Genomic DNA, 15,222 nt, shown 5'->3' with positions numbered 1-15,222 from the left:
GACCTGTTGTCACCACCTGGATGTAAAGCAGTTCACTGGCAGTTTGTAGCCAAACTCAAGGTCATACCACGAAAATAGGTATAAGAATAACTGAACATAGTGGGAGAAGCAAAAGGAACATTTTACAGTCTGGGCTGCATATTATTATTATTGTGCTGTCTTATAAGGTATCACTTACTAAGATAAAATACAAATGCCATAATATATTTGGCAAGACATTGGATGATCTAGTACAGAGGCCTAAGAGTCGTAAAGTTAAAGGTCCATGAAATACACAACAGAAATGAGGAAATAAATACATACTGAATTCTGACACAGCAGATGCATGACTTAGACAGCACAATAAACAGACAATAACCTTAGGTGAAAAACCCGGATCAATTAAAAAAAGAAAACATTTAATTCAAACAGTTCACAAGTTCCTCAAGGGAGGCAGGCTATCCTACCCAAAACAGGAGTGCAGGTTAGATGTGAATCCTTCTCCCTTCTAGATTTTATTCTAAGCTTTGATGATGAATGTAAATCTGAAGTGGACGAATACAAACACTATGCAAAAGAACATGGCTGTGGAATGTGTTTGGATGAATTTTGAAAGGAACCTGAAAAATAATTTTCCAACTAAGCCTGAAAGCCTAACAATGTTTGTCATTTGTTACAAATTCTGTAGAGACTGAAAGAAGTGTTTCTTCGTATGGGCAGGTTTTCAGACAACAACATCAATCCATGAAAGCAGAGTGAGTAAACCAACTGACAATGATTAAATTGAGCAGAAAAATATCCGACACTGGACACTTTTTTCACTGAACTGTAAGTGACATTTACATACTCTTTGGAAACTGCTTTCGTCTTTATACTGCTTTATATAGACCACCGTTGCTTAATTTTATTACTGAGCTCATTTTCTGATTTACAATTTTCTGATTTAAAATATAAAACTATTCTGTCAACACATTACATACATATTCCTGTTGATCAACAGCTTATATATAATCAACTTATGTATATACAGTACTTAAGTATATATTAAGTATGTACACTTAATTAGTATGTTAAGTATATATATATTGCTGTTAATGTACATGCTTATATGCATAAACTGTAAAAACGACATGACTCATTGAGGTGATTATGGTACAACAATGGGATAATTGTTCCAGAAGTGGTTATATTGACCTCTTGGTACTGCAGAAAAAGAATTTTAAAAATCCATTGATTGATTTTAGTGTGAAAAGCTATAAAATGAAGGTACATGGAGCCTCTCTCTGACTTGTGCTTTTGTCTGATCTTTATTAATGACCTCTGGCTTGGCAGTATCTACAATGAAACTAGACATGGCTAGGTGAAAAGACAGCTGTAATGAGCATTTAATCGGAATCCAGCCAGCCAAGCCCATTTGTTTGTCTTGTGTGGCATTTGCAGTCAGAGTCATCGGTCTAGATTCAATTCACTCCTAGTCTGAGCCTGAATAGCCCATACACAAAGCAGGTGCCCTTGGTGGTGTTACTGTAGCAGTCTCAAATACACAGCATTCCCTACGGTTCCCTCCCTCTAATTGCGGAGCCGCTGTTTAATGAGGTCACAAATGTAGTTTGACAGGGGTGCATCTTTATTCAAAAAGTAGCAGGAGCAGACACAACAGGACCTGAAGACACACTTTTCCCATACTTCTCCACATTCTGGAGCATACCCCAAAACTGAACCAACATCGGTCTTATTGGAACTACACCTGTTTCAGTGTTTGTTCTGATCTCAAAAAGAGACTTCTTGTACACGGTAACATGGCCTTATACAAAAATACAATTTTGTTATCAAAAAATAAAAAAAAAGAGAAACGGAAAAGTTCATATTTCTTCATAGAACATAATGGGAAGCAGACAGCTTTGTAAAGACCGCAAACAATACAAGTGAATGTGTTTTTATATCACCAGTTTCAATTACTGGTCCACATTTCTGGTATTTATTTTTTATCACTTGTGTTTTGCCGATTCCGTTTCCCAATACCCAAAGAACACAATAACTCTGCTAATTAGAGAACAAGCCTTTTCGATTATCATAACGTATAAGGCTTGATACCCTACAAGGAGTATAAGACACTACAGTTGGGTGTAACTGACCTGTATCTCATCCCAGATGTCCTCATCCAGTGCTGTAGCTGCAGAGTGGTGTTGCAAGGGCACTATCAAGCAGTGTCCGTCTGCAAGAGACTGAGAGTTTGGCAGACACAGGTATACCTGCAAGAGAAAGAAGGCATCAAGCTCAAGAATTGTTCAAGAGTGATACAATTTTAGGACAGCAAATACAGAAGATGTCTATTACTAACTTTTAGGTTAAAATGAGTACAGCCAGTATTAGTACTGCTCCAACAAAAAAATACATTAAAATACTGTTTAATGTCTGTCTGCCTTTATCAAGAGCAAATCCCTGCTTAAAGATCAGCTACTACTAAGTAATTTTGCATAGCAGAAACTGTTAACAGTCAAAAATTAATTAGATTTTTCGTAAGTGACATTGCAATAGGGAAATAGAGCCCTAAAAATAAAAAAATAAAATGTAATCACATTTGGAGGATGTTAAGAAAATTAAAAATCACAATCTTTTATATCTTGCTTTCATGAACCCTTCAGATGGATTTTGTCATGTCTCCAAAAAAGAGCATATATGAAAGGTTGATTTTTTAAAATCCCCTGAAGATTCAGCAGCTGGCATTTGATAACCATATAAAACATCCTATTTAGGTCAGTGTTAGATGTAAAATAATCTCTATATTTAGTCATCTCAAAGATAATGTCAAAAACTGCACAAGCACTAAACTGTCCTTTTATCTCTGACCCTAACGATCTCCTTGGCACTTATCAAAGTTTAACTCCTGTCATTCATCCTTCAAGGCACAGAACCCATGAAATATTCAATTTTTATGGGACAGTCACATGGTTTTCCTTCTTGAACACTGGTAAGAACAATAATCAGCCAGTGGAAGATTGATGCAGTTTGTGAAAGAAGCAAGTCCTTACAAACCTTTCATAGATGTTTTAACAGAATATGGGTTTAAACCTATTTTTAACATAAAGTGATAAGGCAATTTTTTTTTATTAACTCACATTTTATTGAACAACAATGGTAGATTGATTACTGTATGTTAACTAACATTTGTCATTGTCTGGATTGATCAACTGAAGGTCTACAGTCAAAGTCAGTGGCAAGCAGTGTGTGGCCACTTCTAGTCACACTGGGTTGCAGATGGCATCTTTTGTAAAATTCTCTTCCATTCTTCTCATTGAACCTGAACACATATGCCTGCTCACTGGTCTCTGACCCCCTAGAGGTGACATGTAGCTAAAACCCATCTCAAAAATATTCAAAGGGTTTAAAATTCTTGAGACTAGGGCAAAGGGGGCATAACTGTCACATTGTCACCTCACATGAAAACCATGAATATACAAGTAGCATGAGGACATGTGGTGACCTGCAAGAACGCTGTCACATCAGGATGAGCTCACAGGAAGGGCAGGATTTGGTCCCAGGACTTCAATGCTTCAATCAATGCTGCACTGTGCATTCCGGCTAACATTAATCTCGACAGGTGACACACTGTGACATCCCCATTAATTTTGGCAAGATATGTGGATCTGTGGAACCACTGATGGACTGTGGAATCCTAAATTGTGAAATCACTGACAAGACTGTGTTTGACACAAAGGCCTTGTCCTCTTCAATGGCGGGACCTACAGTATGGTTCCTTTCTTTATTTTCAGCAGGCTTGACATTCAATACCTTAAATCACCTCACCTCCTGGGATCTATCAACTCTTAGTAACTAGAGGAGATTTAGTAACTATGTAATGGTGAACATCACTCGAGTCACAGTTAGACAGGAAGGATCAGTAAACCAAAATAACATCAAAAACAGTTTAATCAATATCCAAAATCCTTATACTTTATTTTTCTAAAACCTTTGTACAGAAAAACTGGGACTTTTCTTTTGATGCTCAGCATTCAAATAATAAAAAGATGTCTGTCTGGCGATGTAGATTTAAACTTCCAGTTATTCTCCTGATAATACATATTCTCCTTCTCTTGCCAAAAAAACAGCTCAAACACTTTGTTTGGATGTTTTCATTATTCATGTATCTGTGATGAACTCTAAATCTGGACAGCCAGAAAAGAATACCTGGCAAAGTTTGGCATTATACCAAAGCATAGTATTATTCCTTCCTTCCTCGAGCGGCTCAGCAGTACCTTTGTGCCAATAGCGACAATGAGATGTTTAGGAAGTTCTGAGCTGTCGAAGCATAAGGGGCACTTCTCCATGCGCCCAGCCAGACGCCTGTGCTCCTGGACAGCCTTCTGTCGCTGTCTCTCCTCATCCAGGCCAGAACGTTCCCTCTGAGCAGCGCTGGACACAAACATGTCATCCAGGGTGTGGTAATCTCCATCCGTCCTCCCCATCAACTGCCAACACAGAAGGGATCACAGGGCTGTTATTTTATAAGGGTGGTACTGAAATACGGATAAAGTCGAAGAAAGCTGTCCTATGGGTGTGGTGTGTAAACAACATATAGTAGGTCATCTAGTAGTACAGTAGTACTGCAGTTTATTTGGTTATCAAAATGTGTTGTTCCAAAAGGGTTACTTTTAGAGAAAAGTGTGGTGTTCAGTGTCCATGGAAACAAAGAGTTGTGGAGGAGGTGCAGATTTTCCTGCTTGAACTTGAAACTGGGGGGTTTGGAAGTGATGCTAAACTTAACTTTTTTTAAAAAAAAAGGTACAAACACAATTATAGTTTTAATTCCAATTGCTTTGCAGTATACCCTCTCAGTGATTCTTTCTAATTTGCAAAACTACATCTCATCTCACTCAGCCTGGGCTACTACTGCTATTCTTTTTTAAACTGTCCCCATATGAAAGAATACAGTTTTAGGTTTATTGTCTAAGGCCTATGTGTAAGCAATGATAACTGGCTTTCCCCAGCTAAATGATATTCCTGAACACAATCCTGTGATACAGAAAGAAACAAATTAAAATGTATTCTTACAACCCCACTCATGTAAAGCCATTCACTTAGATTTGATACAAAGCCTTAGGTCATTGACATATTATTTCAATAATATTTTAACTGCTCAAAACAACTTTCCGTTTCTATTTTTCTCCACTCACCAAGTAAAAAAAGTATGCTATAATCCAGCAGAATGTGGATGATTAAAACTAAATTACCAAAATATTGTGAAAACCATTAGAAAACAAACAACTTTTCCACAAAATCAGGGGCAGACATTTTGTTTCTCAGACAAGAAAATAAGATTTTCTTTCCCTGTGCATTCGCTTAAGTAAACTAAGGAAAATATTTATTAGGTATTTCATCCTTAAGATACTGTAACCCTACATTTCTGAAGACAAGGCTAATTTTTACAGATTTGTCTGGTTTTAGATCAGCAGTTGTACTGAGAAGATGGCATCGCAGAAAGCTGAAGGTGTAACGTTTGTCGCTTTCATTTTGAATCTCCATGGAAACAATGACGTCTTTGGAGTTTATTAATAATGCCTCCCCTAAAGGAATTACACACATTACACACATTTAATATGATCAAATAACACACAATTTTCTTATTTATAGGCAAAAAAATAACAACTAGAATTGCGACTCCTTTTTCCTTCTAGAGGTTTTCCAAACTGAACTACATACATAAAACATAATGCTGAATAACCAACACCCTTTGATTTAGCCCTTGAAACTAAAGAAGTATCAAATGAGATCAATTAAAAGAAAATTAAAAATGTCAAATACAATAAGCGAGATGGATCTCGTTAAACATATTATACCCTACATCCAATATTTTTTGTTTATTTCTGAAAACCTGTTAAAATAAAGCAACTAGCTTCTGCATTGACAACATTTTTAAACATGACATAAAGGACCACACAGTTCTGTTTTTCTAGAGCCATTAAAATGCTTACATAGATGGCAGAAAATAAATCTTCCAAGTAGACAAACTGTTAACAGTGTGACAAAAACAAATACACTCTCCACTCAAATGGGATTGCGCCTTGATCAGTGATGTGACATCCCATTGACAGAAATTATGCTATTCCAAAAAACAAATCACTTTAAAGTTGCTCACTGCTTTATTACCCTTACAGTGACTGCAAGCATCAAATCTGCTTATGAATAATATACCATGGATTATTTTTAAAGAGTGCCTCGTAGTTAACATGAGAAAACAGAAAAGATTTCTGACACATAGACTATTAAAACTAAAACAGTATATCAGAAATGTAGTATAATACATCCACACATAAACAGTATTATGATCGAGTGCCACATACTGTATTGTCCACATGCAGTATTTTGACGCAAACAAACTTGCTAGATTTATCCTCCTAATTATCAATTAAATAATTGAAGAGTTGGTTGTAGCAGATGTCTGTACTGGAATGGATTGGATCAGCTGCAAGATGAGAAGCCTTTATGTCTTTACCCTTTTACTGCTATAACATGAAAAAAAGTTTAAAAAGACTTAAACATTTAAAAACTATGAGATGCTTTATTTTACATCACAATAGTTAGACATATATAAAATGTCTTTGTAGTGGAGATGCTTATGCTTATGCTAAATGCTTATGATGTATAGAATAGCATTCAACAAAGAAACCTTTAAAAATTAATAATCACTGTTCATCATCATGATGCACAGTACTTGCAATTAACCTTTAATCAAAAGGTCACTTACCTGCAGCACGAATGTCATTATAAGCTATTTAATACAACAAAGAACCAGCTAATGATTTCTAAATTAGCACTTGTTATAATACATTAATCTGCTGCCTAAATAAATAAAAACAGATTGATGAAATTCTAAGTGTGGCTTTGCACAACCTTTTTAAATCCAGCAATAGTATTCCAAGGTTTACCTGTTTTTATAAAACGTCTATGCCACACAAGGAGCCTTTGTTTTGCAAGATAAGAATTTATTAACCATCATTAAGCCTTTGCTATGATGTGGAAAACAGGACTGCATTCAATACAATTTAGTAAATAGCTTTATTGGCAGCATATCACCGAATAACAACGGGCTGTATCTAATTTTTGTTTCCCTCTGAACCAAGGTCTATGAACATTTAAGAGGAAAGCCACATGGTGTGTTAAGTAATGAGGCTTCAGGCTCCAAGACCATTATGGTTTTTCAATGTGTGATATTAACAATGCTCAAGAGAAAATGTTTATACGTGACTTTTTATCTAGATGGCTTATAGGTGCTTCAGATGCATCTAATTTGCATTAATTGTTGTACTAGAGAACATGTATGAAGGGGCACCACACTGGAGTTTTCTCAGCTAAAACCCTTTTGCTACAATGTACTCACAGATAGAGCTTAATATCCCATGAATGATGAAGATGGACTTTCTGTATGTTTTACGATAGCTTTTTAAGGCAGTTTTTCATCGTACAAACAAAAAGCACTTCAGAATGCAAATGCAATTGAGAGATGTCAGGCTGTGGTCCTAGCCAGGGTTCAGAGTCTTATATAGAAATATATTGTTAAATCATTGATTTGTTTTTTTTTTATTGCTGGTTTTAGGGGTGCTGCTGCTGTAAATTCTACAGGAAGCACAACAGCCCTTGCTCACATTTAACGCCAGCATTGAGTCATTAATTCACTGAGGCACAGGCACACTGTGACAAGCTGAAGAAAAGTGCGTCACAGTTCTGCATCCTAATTCCAGAATGTATTTAAAACAAACAAAAACAAAAGACACATTTTTGCAGACTTACATGCATTAACGTTTTCTGTTGAATATTTCTGCCATAAAAAGCATGCAAAAGACAAAAAGATTACTAGATACTAGAGAAATTAAATAATTTAGGAAGAAATTAAACATTATATGAAATTAGTATTGTTCTTTTCACCCATGAGCAGATAAGATCATACTGAATTGTGTTGTCATGTCTTCTCATTCACTTGTTGACTTGTGAGATTACATGACAAGGATGTGCAAGGTCACATCAGAGTTGTTGAAAATGTCTAGGCATTAGCTGAATGCCTAGTTTACATATTAAGATATCAGCCATAAAAGGCTTCTGCTCTTTACCCACAGTATGTCTGAATCAGATATCAAGTGATTCATTTATAGATGCTGTAATTATAAGAATTGCAAAAACACAAAGGGACCTACTAAATACAATTTGAAAAAGAATGAAAGAAAAGGAAAGATTCCTTGCTCAGGGTATATGCAAAAATATAATGAATTTCTACATCTGTTCTACAATGCAATTCCACTTTTTTTATTTCTGAACTCCTCACCTCTGCTGTGAATTACCTCTCAACCAATGAATCAGTCCCATCCTCCAGCTACACACGAGTTTGCAATTACAACGTGACATAGAAACACTAAATGCTCTAATAAAAATGCTGATTTGACAAAGAATAATCTTCATTCCAACAAACGGCCCAAACCTGATCTAAAAAACATTCTAACAAGCTCTTTGGGAGCCAGTGTCATAGTGTATTTTTTTTAATAAGTATAGATGAGAACATCAGTAAAGGCTAACAGACAAATGAAACCGCAAATGCAAAACACTTACAATTACTTGTGCCCTACAGGAATCTGTTCTTTCTGTAATAATCCTGTAGTTTCATTCTTACCAATGGCCGTCATTCTGTTCAACACACATCAAGTACATGAATGCTGCCAGCAGGCACTGTCAAAAAACTATTTTTCCTTCTTATGAATGCACGCAACAGTAAAATGCTTAAGAGAAGAGAGAGAATCAAATATGTATTTGTAGCTACAAAATCATCCAGCAATACTTGTCTGAGTTATACAGCGATACAGACCTTTCAATTTTCTGGATGCTAGTAGTAGTCATCCAAAGATATCGCATGAAGACCAATACTGTAGGCACAATTCAATTATCATGGGCCAAGTAATCACCTTATTATAGATATACCTTTACAAACCTACTTCACTTACAAACTTTCAGTGCAACAGTCTCAATCCACAAACATTGTGGTATACACTGGAAAAAATACACCAGGTCACACCAACCAGTTTTGGGCAGCTGAAGAAGTGGCATCTGTTCAGATGCCGCTTAGAGATATGGCTGTAATATTGGACAAAATTCTTTGTGCAAATGTAACTCGTGTAGCACTACTCTGCCCTTGCCCGGGTTCGATCACAGTCACTCGTGTGCTCAAAGCGAACACAGCGGCACTCCCCTTGACAGCAGAGAATCCACTGCACCGCAAATAAGACCAGACTGTACAGCCTTGATTTCACTTCCGTTGCTCGTTCAGTGCACAAAAAACAAACAACGGAAGAGCTAATAACTATAAAACTTAATATATTGTCACACAACACTTTCAAAATCCTAAATTAATTTACACAGTTTGAACTCTGAAGAAAAGATCATAGTGCAACCTATCAGAAGTCATGAACATGGGGCCTTGCTTGTCAGCAGAGTTATAAATTGGAACCACTTGGCACACACCTTCGATGCCATTCTGGAATAGAGTGCATTCTGGTCCTCTGCAGTGCCCATCTTCTCTCTCTTCACCATCTCCTGCAAATCAATGTTGTCATCGTCCTGGAAGTAGCGCACCCTCTCCCCATCTCGATGAGTTTCCACCTGTGGAGAAAACCCAACTTGCAAACTGAGCCAGACATCAAACGACAGGAAGGATATTCTATCATTCTATCGACTTGCTATGCAGTAACACTGCATATGAGCCATACAGTTACCAACAGCAAAAACAACCACGATACCTTTTTAACAATTGATCGCTAGCTTTGTGACGTACTGTATAAAGTGTAGATTATGGAATTTACAGATTATCTCATTTGAAAATCCAAGACAGCACTGTGGTAAATTCTTTGTGAGCGCAAACCCAAGCTCCATTCTACATTCACAGTTTTTTTTACTCACAACTTGCTGACTGTTTGCTGTCGTCTTAAAATAACTTAAAAGGACTTCACGTGATTAACCACAGAGAAAAAAAGACACTTTCAGGCAACCGTCTTAGGTCCTTTTAATATGAATCATTTTCATGATAATTTGTAGTCTCCTGCAGAAAGCCATGAAAGAGTCTGCACTGTCTGATAACTGAGCTCCCTGAGCAGAGCCTGAATCTCTCTCTGTCTGGCTAAAGCTGGGATGCGATGAATATTGACATCCTTTGCCTAACACCACCATCAAAAAACAGAGCGATAACAACCCACGCCTACCCCTCTGGAAAGTGCACTCTAAACGAGCTCATCGCTCCCCACTTATTCCTTCTGCAAAATGAAGCAAGCAGCCATCAAGATCCATCATGGAACAGACTAATGAGAACTGTCTGGGTCCCCACATTCCAAGGGAGTTGCAGCTGAACTGAATCAACACTGAACACTGAAACTTTGACTCTTTGTAAACAGAATATCTTGAACATTTTTTTCTTGCATTTGCGGTCTAGGGCTTAAAGATGAAACCAGAATTCTGCTCTTGCAATCTGTAAATAATTAGCTCCACAAATGGTCCTTAAGTAACTTATTGCACTGCACGTTCAGCTTATTAACAATGCATTACATCCATGTAGCATTGTAAAGATGTACATGGTCAAATCAACACATATACTAATATAATTTATTAGTTAATAATTTGAAATATCACTGGATTGCCGGTTCAACATGAAAAGCTACGTGGATCTTGTGAAACAGAGAGGAACAGTAATTTTGTTATTTTTTATTTACACTTTATAGCACTTTTCCCGGACACTCCACTGAAAGTGCTTTATAGGTAATGTGGACTCCCCTGCACCACCACCAATGTGTAGCCCCACCTGCATGATTTGACAGCCTCCAAAAGTGCACCAGTACGCTCGCCACACATCAGAGGGGAGGAGAACAGAGTGATGAAGCCAATTCATTGATGGGGATTATTAAGTGGTGATGATTGGTAAAGGCTAGGGGGAAATTTGGCCAGGACACCGGCTCTTTTTGAGAAATGTCCTGGGGTTTTCAATGGTCACAGAGAGTCAGGACTTTATGTCTCATCAGAAAGACTGCACCTTTTTTAAAAATATAATGTCCCAATCACTATAATGGGGCATTAGGACCCAAATTGGCCACAGGGTGAGAGTGCTCCTTACTGGTCCCACTAACACTTCTCCCAGCAGCAACTGTGGCTTTCCCAGGAGGTCTCTCATCCAGGTACTGTCCAGGCTCACACCTGCTAAGCTTCAGTGGGTTGTCAGTTGTGAGTTGGACTGTGCTGCTGGCACAATTCTTGGGACGTGGCACTTAAGCAGGTCCCTGGTTAAGCAGTAACAGGAGAGGATCAGAGAACTCTGAATATTATCCATACTCAGTTCCCATTTGCTGACACTTCCAAGAAGGTGAGTATTTTTTCCCCTTACCATCGGTTTCTTACGCCGTCCTCCTTTCGGCTCCAGGGGTTGTGAGGGAGCACTGACTGGCCAAGCTCTGCCAGATTGATCTGTCCTGAAGAGAACAACCTCATGGTCTGTCTCTTCTTGTCCTTCAACCTAGACCATTGACAAGGGCAGCATGGAAATCAGCACAACACAATACAGGCACACAGAGACTTAGATCACCTCTAAAAACGTTCAGTGATAATATACCATTATGATACACACAAATCATAAGATAAGAAGTAAATGTTAAAATGCACTTCCATGGGATTAAAACAATCTGAATCTGGACTTGAAAACTACAGTAAGTTCTGCTAAAAACAGTCTGAAGACAGCTCTAGGGGGTTAGCTGACAGTCAATTCCAAAATGAAGGAGGATCCGTTTCATTGCAAATTTAAACTATTTTGATTTCAGCATGATTATGTGTTCACATCAAAATCAAGGCTGATGCGTTTCTACACTCAGTCACACACAGCAGTTTCAAAGCATTTCATTTTTTCAAGTTTCAAGTTTGAAAAAAAGAACCCCAACTAAATGTGAAACCAATACACTGGATTAAGACAATATAAAACACAATAGGAGAATAACTTTAAAAGCCTCCTTATTTAAAAAAAAAACTACATGTGGTGATAGCATTCACTCCATTATGCTTTTAGTAAAGGGAAACAATGAGGAGTAAAACAAAAAATATTTTTAGGAAACATCAACCCTCTAAAACACTATTCCTTCTAAGGTTAATTATATTTGGAACTCACATTGAATTTATCAGCCTAGGGTTTAAAACAAATCAAATTTAAAAAACGCCAGCCAATTCCTTGATAATCCAAGCTATGATTCACTAACTGTTCAGAAAGAAAATTCCACATATCAGCCTTGAATGTGGAATTACTTTAAATCAATTCTATTTATGAACATTGGTGAAGAAGCTTAAATTACACTTACGTACATTAGTGAGCAAGAAAAGCATTCCATTTCCAAGACATTTGTAAAAGGCACAAAGCACTAAACTAAGGAATGTGTTTTGTCATGTCATTGTGTTTGACAGTACTTCAGCTATCACTTACTATACCATACAAAGCTATGGCATTGAGATCTAAGGAAGATAATGAAGGCTTTTAAATGAAAAAAGTAACCACAAATGTGTTTTAATCTTATTTTTCACTTTGTTTATCATTTACTTTTTACTAAATATGAACATGCTTATAAAAAAAGCAAATTGGCTTTGTGTTAATGTTAATACGTCAAAAATTCATCGGTTTAAATCCAATTTTGCAGTCATATGTTCTAAGACATCATATCATTTTTCCTTTAGCATAAATAAATCTTCCGTGTTAGGTAAATCTGAACACAGACATTGATAAGAACAAATAAATCAAGATTTGGCAGAAAACATTGCTTCAGTTCAATTGTTTACACACTCTGAATATTCACTGCAAAATTGCTCTGAAACTGGAGTATAACCTAGAGTTTTAATTACCAACAGTTACCAAAGTATCGAATGACATTTCATCCAAGTTTATTATTTGGTGTTCACTAAGCATAACAAAGGGCCGCAGTTCTGGGATCCCATGGGAGGAATAGTCCAAAACATAGAGGATGGATCCTTTACAAAGCAAAGAATAATCATTTGAGCCAAATGAGATTCATAGCAAGAAACATTTCCAAGTTTACAAAAGAGCTTAACATTTTGAACTTGTTTAATCTGAGAGCTAAATCCCTTTAGTGAGCAATTCATATTTGTTTAAATACTGACAGATCTCTATGTGGCCTAAACGTTCCCCACTGTCATAGTGCTGCAAGAACAGTGAGAAAGAGAACACAATACATCCCAGCAATTGTGCTTCCTTTTACAGAGCAAGTCCTAATTGCATATTGTAAAATTGCAAACTGGGAAATGGAGCATCCTACACTGCAAATTATCCCTGGCTTCCGAAACACAGAATTAACTACACAAGCCTTTGGAGATTTTAATAGGGGAAAAAAAACTCACTACGTATTCGATTAACCACCATTTGTTTTCTATCATTAAGATGCTCGGTTAAGCTCTTTCTCATAATCATTAAGTGTATAATTAAGCACAGCAAAGCATGAAGCACCATAAAGAAATAATGACATTTTAAATACTTGAGGGAAAAGAAGAACTTTTAAAAACGTAAAAGTCCTTAAAATTAAGAGAGAGAGGATGGCATGAACATAAAAAAATAAAGCCTGGCAAAAACAAAAATGTCTGGAATACCAACTCCATGGAAAAGGCAGATGTTTGTTGAAAATCTTTAACAGATAGGTGCTTTGGCTACATGATTCCTAGGAAATCCCCAGGCACTTACACACTCCAAAATATCCAGCAGCAGTCTTCTTGATTTATCCAGACTACTGACGGCCAGGCGGGTATAAATGTGAAAGACATTTCTCAAATGAGCTGAAATTATTTTGGTTACCTGGGTCTCTGACTTTCTTGAGAGGGAAGCAGTAGATGCCTTTTGTACCTGGCTCTCCTTTGCCTTGCGGGCTGCCTCCAGTTGGGCTTTCAGCTTGTTAACCATATTCTGAAATACAGACAATCACTGTCTTTTCAAAAGCCACAGAGCTCATTGTCACTAGCATTATCAACTCATTTACAAGCACCATTCAGAATAAAAAGCATTTCCCTTGGCAAATGAAAAAAACATGAAGCTATAACATATTCTTGGGTAAAACCTGCTTACTGGGTGCAGTTTGTAAGGCGACAAACCAAAATGACACTAGGCAGAATATGTTGCTGAAATACATTTAAAATATTCAAAGGGGCACAACAAGAAACTGCTGTGCTATCAATCAGTTGAAAGGCATTAAAAACAAATGCCATTGACTCCAATACTCAGGGGTTCATGCCTAAGAATTTTAGCACTTTTGAGATATTGATCTATAGGGCCCTAATTTTCACAGAAAATTATGAAACTATTATGAAGCATTTTTCCATCTTTATTTTTCGCTTTAAATGAAGTTTCAGTCCTCAGAGCAATAATTTAATATGTTTTGAGAAATATATAGACCAGTTGCTCCAGAAAAAAAAACAATTTGAACTGGGAGAAGCTATTGCAATATAAATAAGACAATGTGTGAAATCTAATTTTGTTACCAAATAGGTTAATCAATGGAACATACACATTCATAATATTGTCTGCATCCTTTTCCCCGTCTAGACTTCACTAGGTTTGCCGATTTGCCTCCTCTCCTTTTTAACCTTTCAGATTGTTTTGCAAATTCTCCTCTTTCTTCTTTTTCCCCAAATAATTCAGTGATTTAATTTGGTTGTAAAACACCGTGGCATTTCTTTGGAAAACAGAAAGCTGACACTGTGAGCAATCCTTCAGGATTTACTGCATCTTCATAACAAAACGTCAAGCGTGCGTCTGCTGGCAGGGCACAATGAAATCCAACATGCCTTAACTGTATATAGTATCCACAACACAAGGGAAGAAAACTCAGAGAAAGCCGAGAGCTGATCAACCATACATATTCTACCTCTTAAGAGCAAGGATAAGATAAGGATGGAATTAGCCTCCCCCTGAATTCTCAGAAAACAAAAGCTAAGGTGAAACTAGATTTATTATATTGTCGAGACACGTTCCATTATGAAGGATTGTAAAACACTTTTGCAGGGTTTCAAAGATTGCTTCAATGTTTTTATAAGAGGATAACCTACAGGTGTGTGCATTTCATCAAGCGGGGGTAACCCAATGCGTAGACTGATTGGCATTAGAATGTGTGAAGTTTGTTTTCCACCTGTGCCAATCAACCATCCAATACTCATCATCCAACAAATACATTATTTGTCAAA

The 15,222-nt window shown here is 37.0% G+C and overlaps 1 protein-coding gene across 1 annotated transcript in view; it reads right to left on the bottom strand.

The window, feature by feature from the left end:
- The window catches only part of cwf19l2 (CWF19 like cell cycle control factor 2), a 44,306-nt gene that overhangs the window by 5,302 nt on the left and 23,782 nt on the right, over positions 1-15,222 (bottom strand). The window contains exons 10-14 of the mRNA XM_015341607.2: positions 13,841-13,948; positions 11,387-11,515; positions 9,484-9,621; positions 4,236-4,448; positions 2,115-2,231 (exon numbers count right to left, since the gene is read on the bottom strand). Of these exons, the coding sequence (XP_015197093.2) occupies positions 2,115-2,231; positions 4,236-4,448; positions 9,484-9,621; positions 11,387-11,515; positions 13,841-13,948 (705 nt within the window). The remainder of the gene's footprint in view (positions 1-2,114; positions 2,232-4,235; positions 4,449-9,483; positions 9,622-11,386; positions 11,516-13,840; positions 13,949-15,222) is intronic.

The sequence above is a fragment of the Lepisosteus oculatus genome, chromosome 5 (assembly GCF_040954835.1).
Source record: "Lepisosteus oculatus isolate fLepOcu1 chromosome 5, fLepOcu1.hap2, whole genome shotgun sequence".
In the NCBI taxonomy this organism is placed as follows: Eukaryota; Metazoa; Chordata; class Actinopteri; order Semionotiformes; family Lepisosteidae; genus Lepisosteus; species Lepisosteus oculatus.
This window is presented reverse-complemented; position numbering and strand designations above follow the sequence as displayed.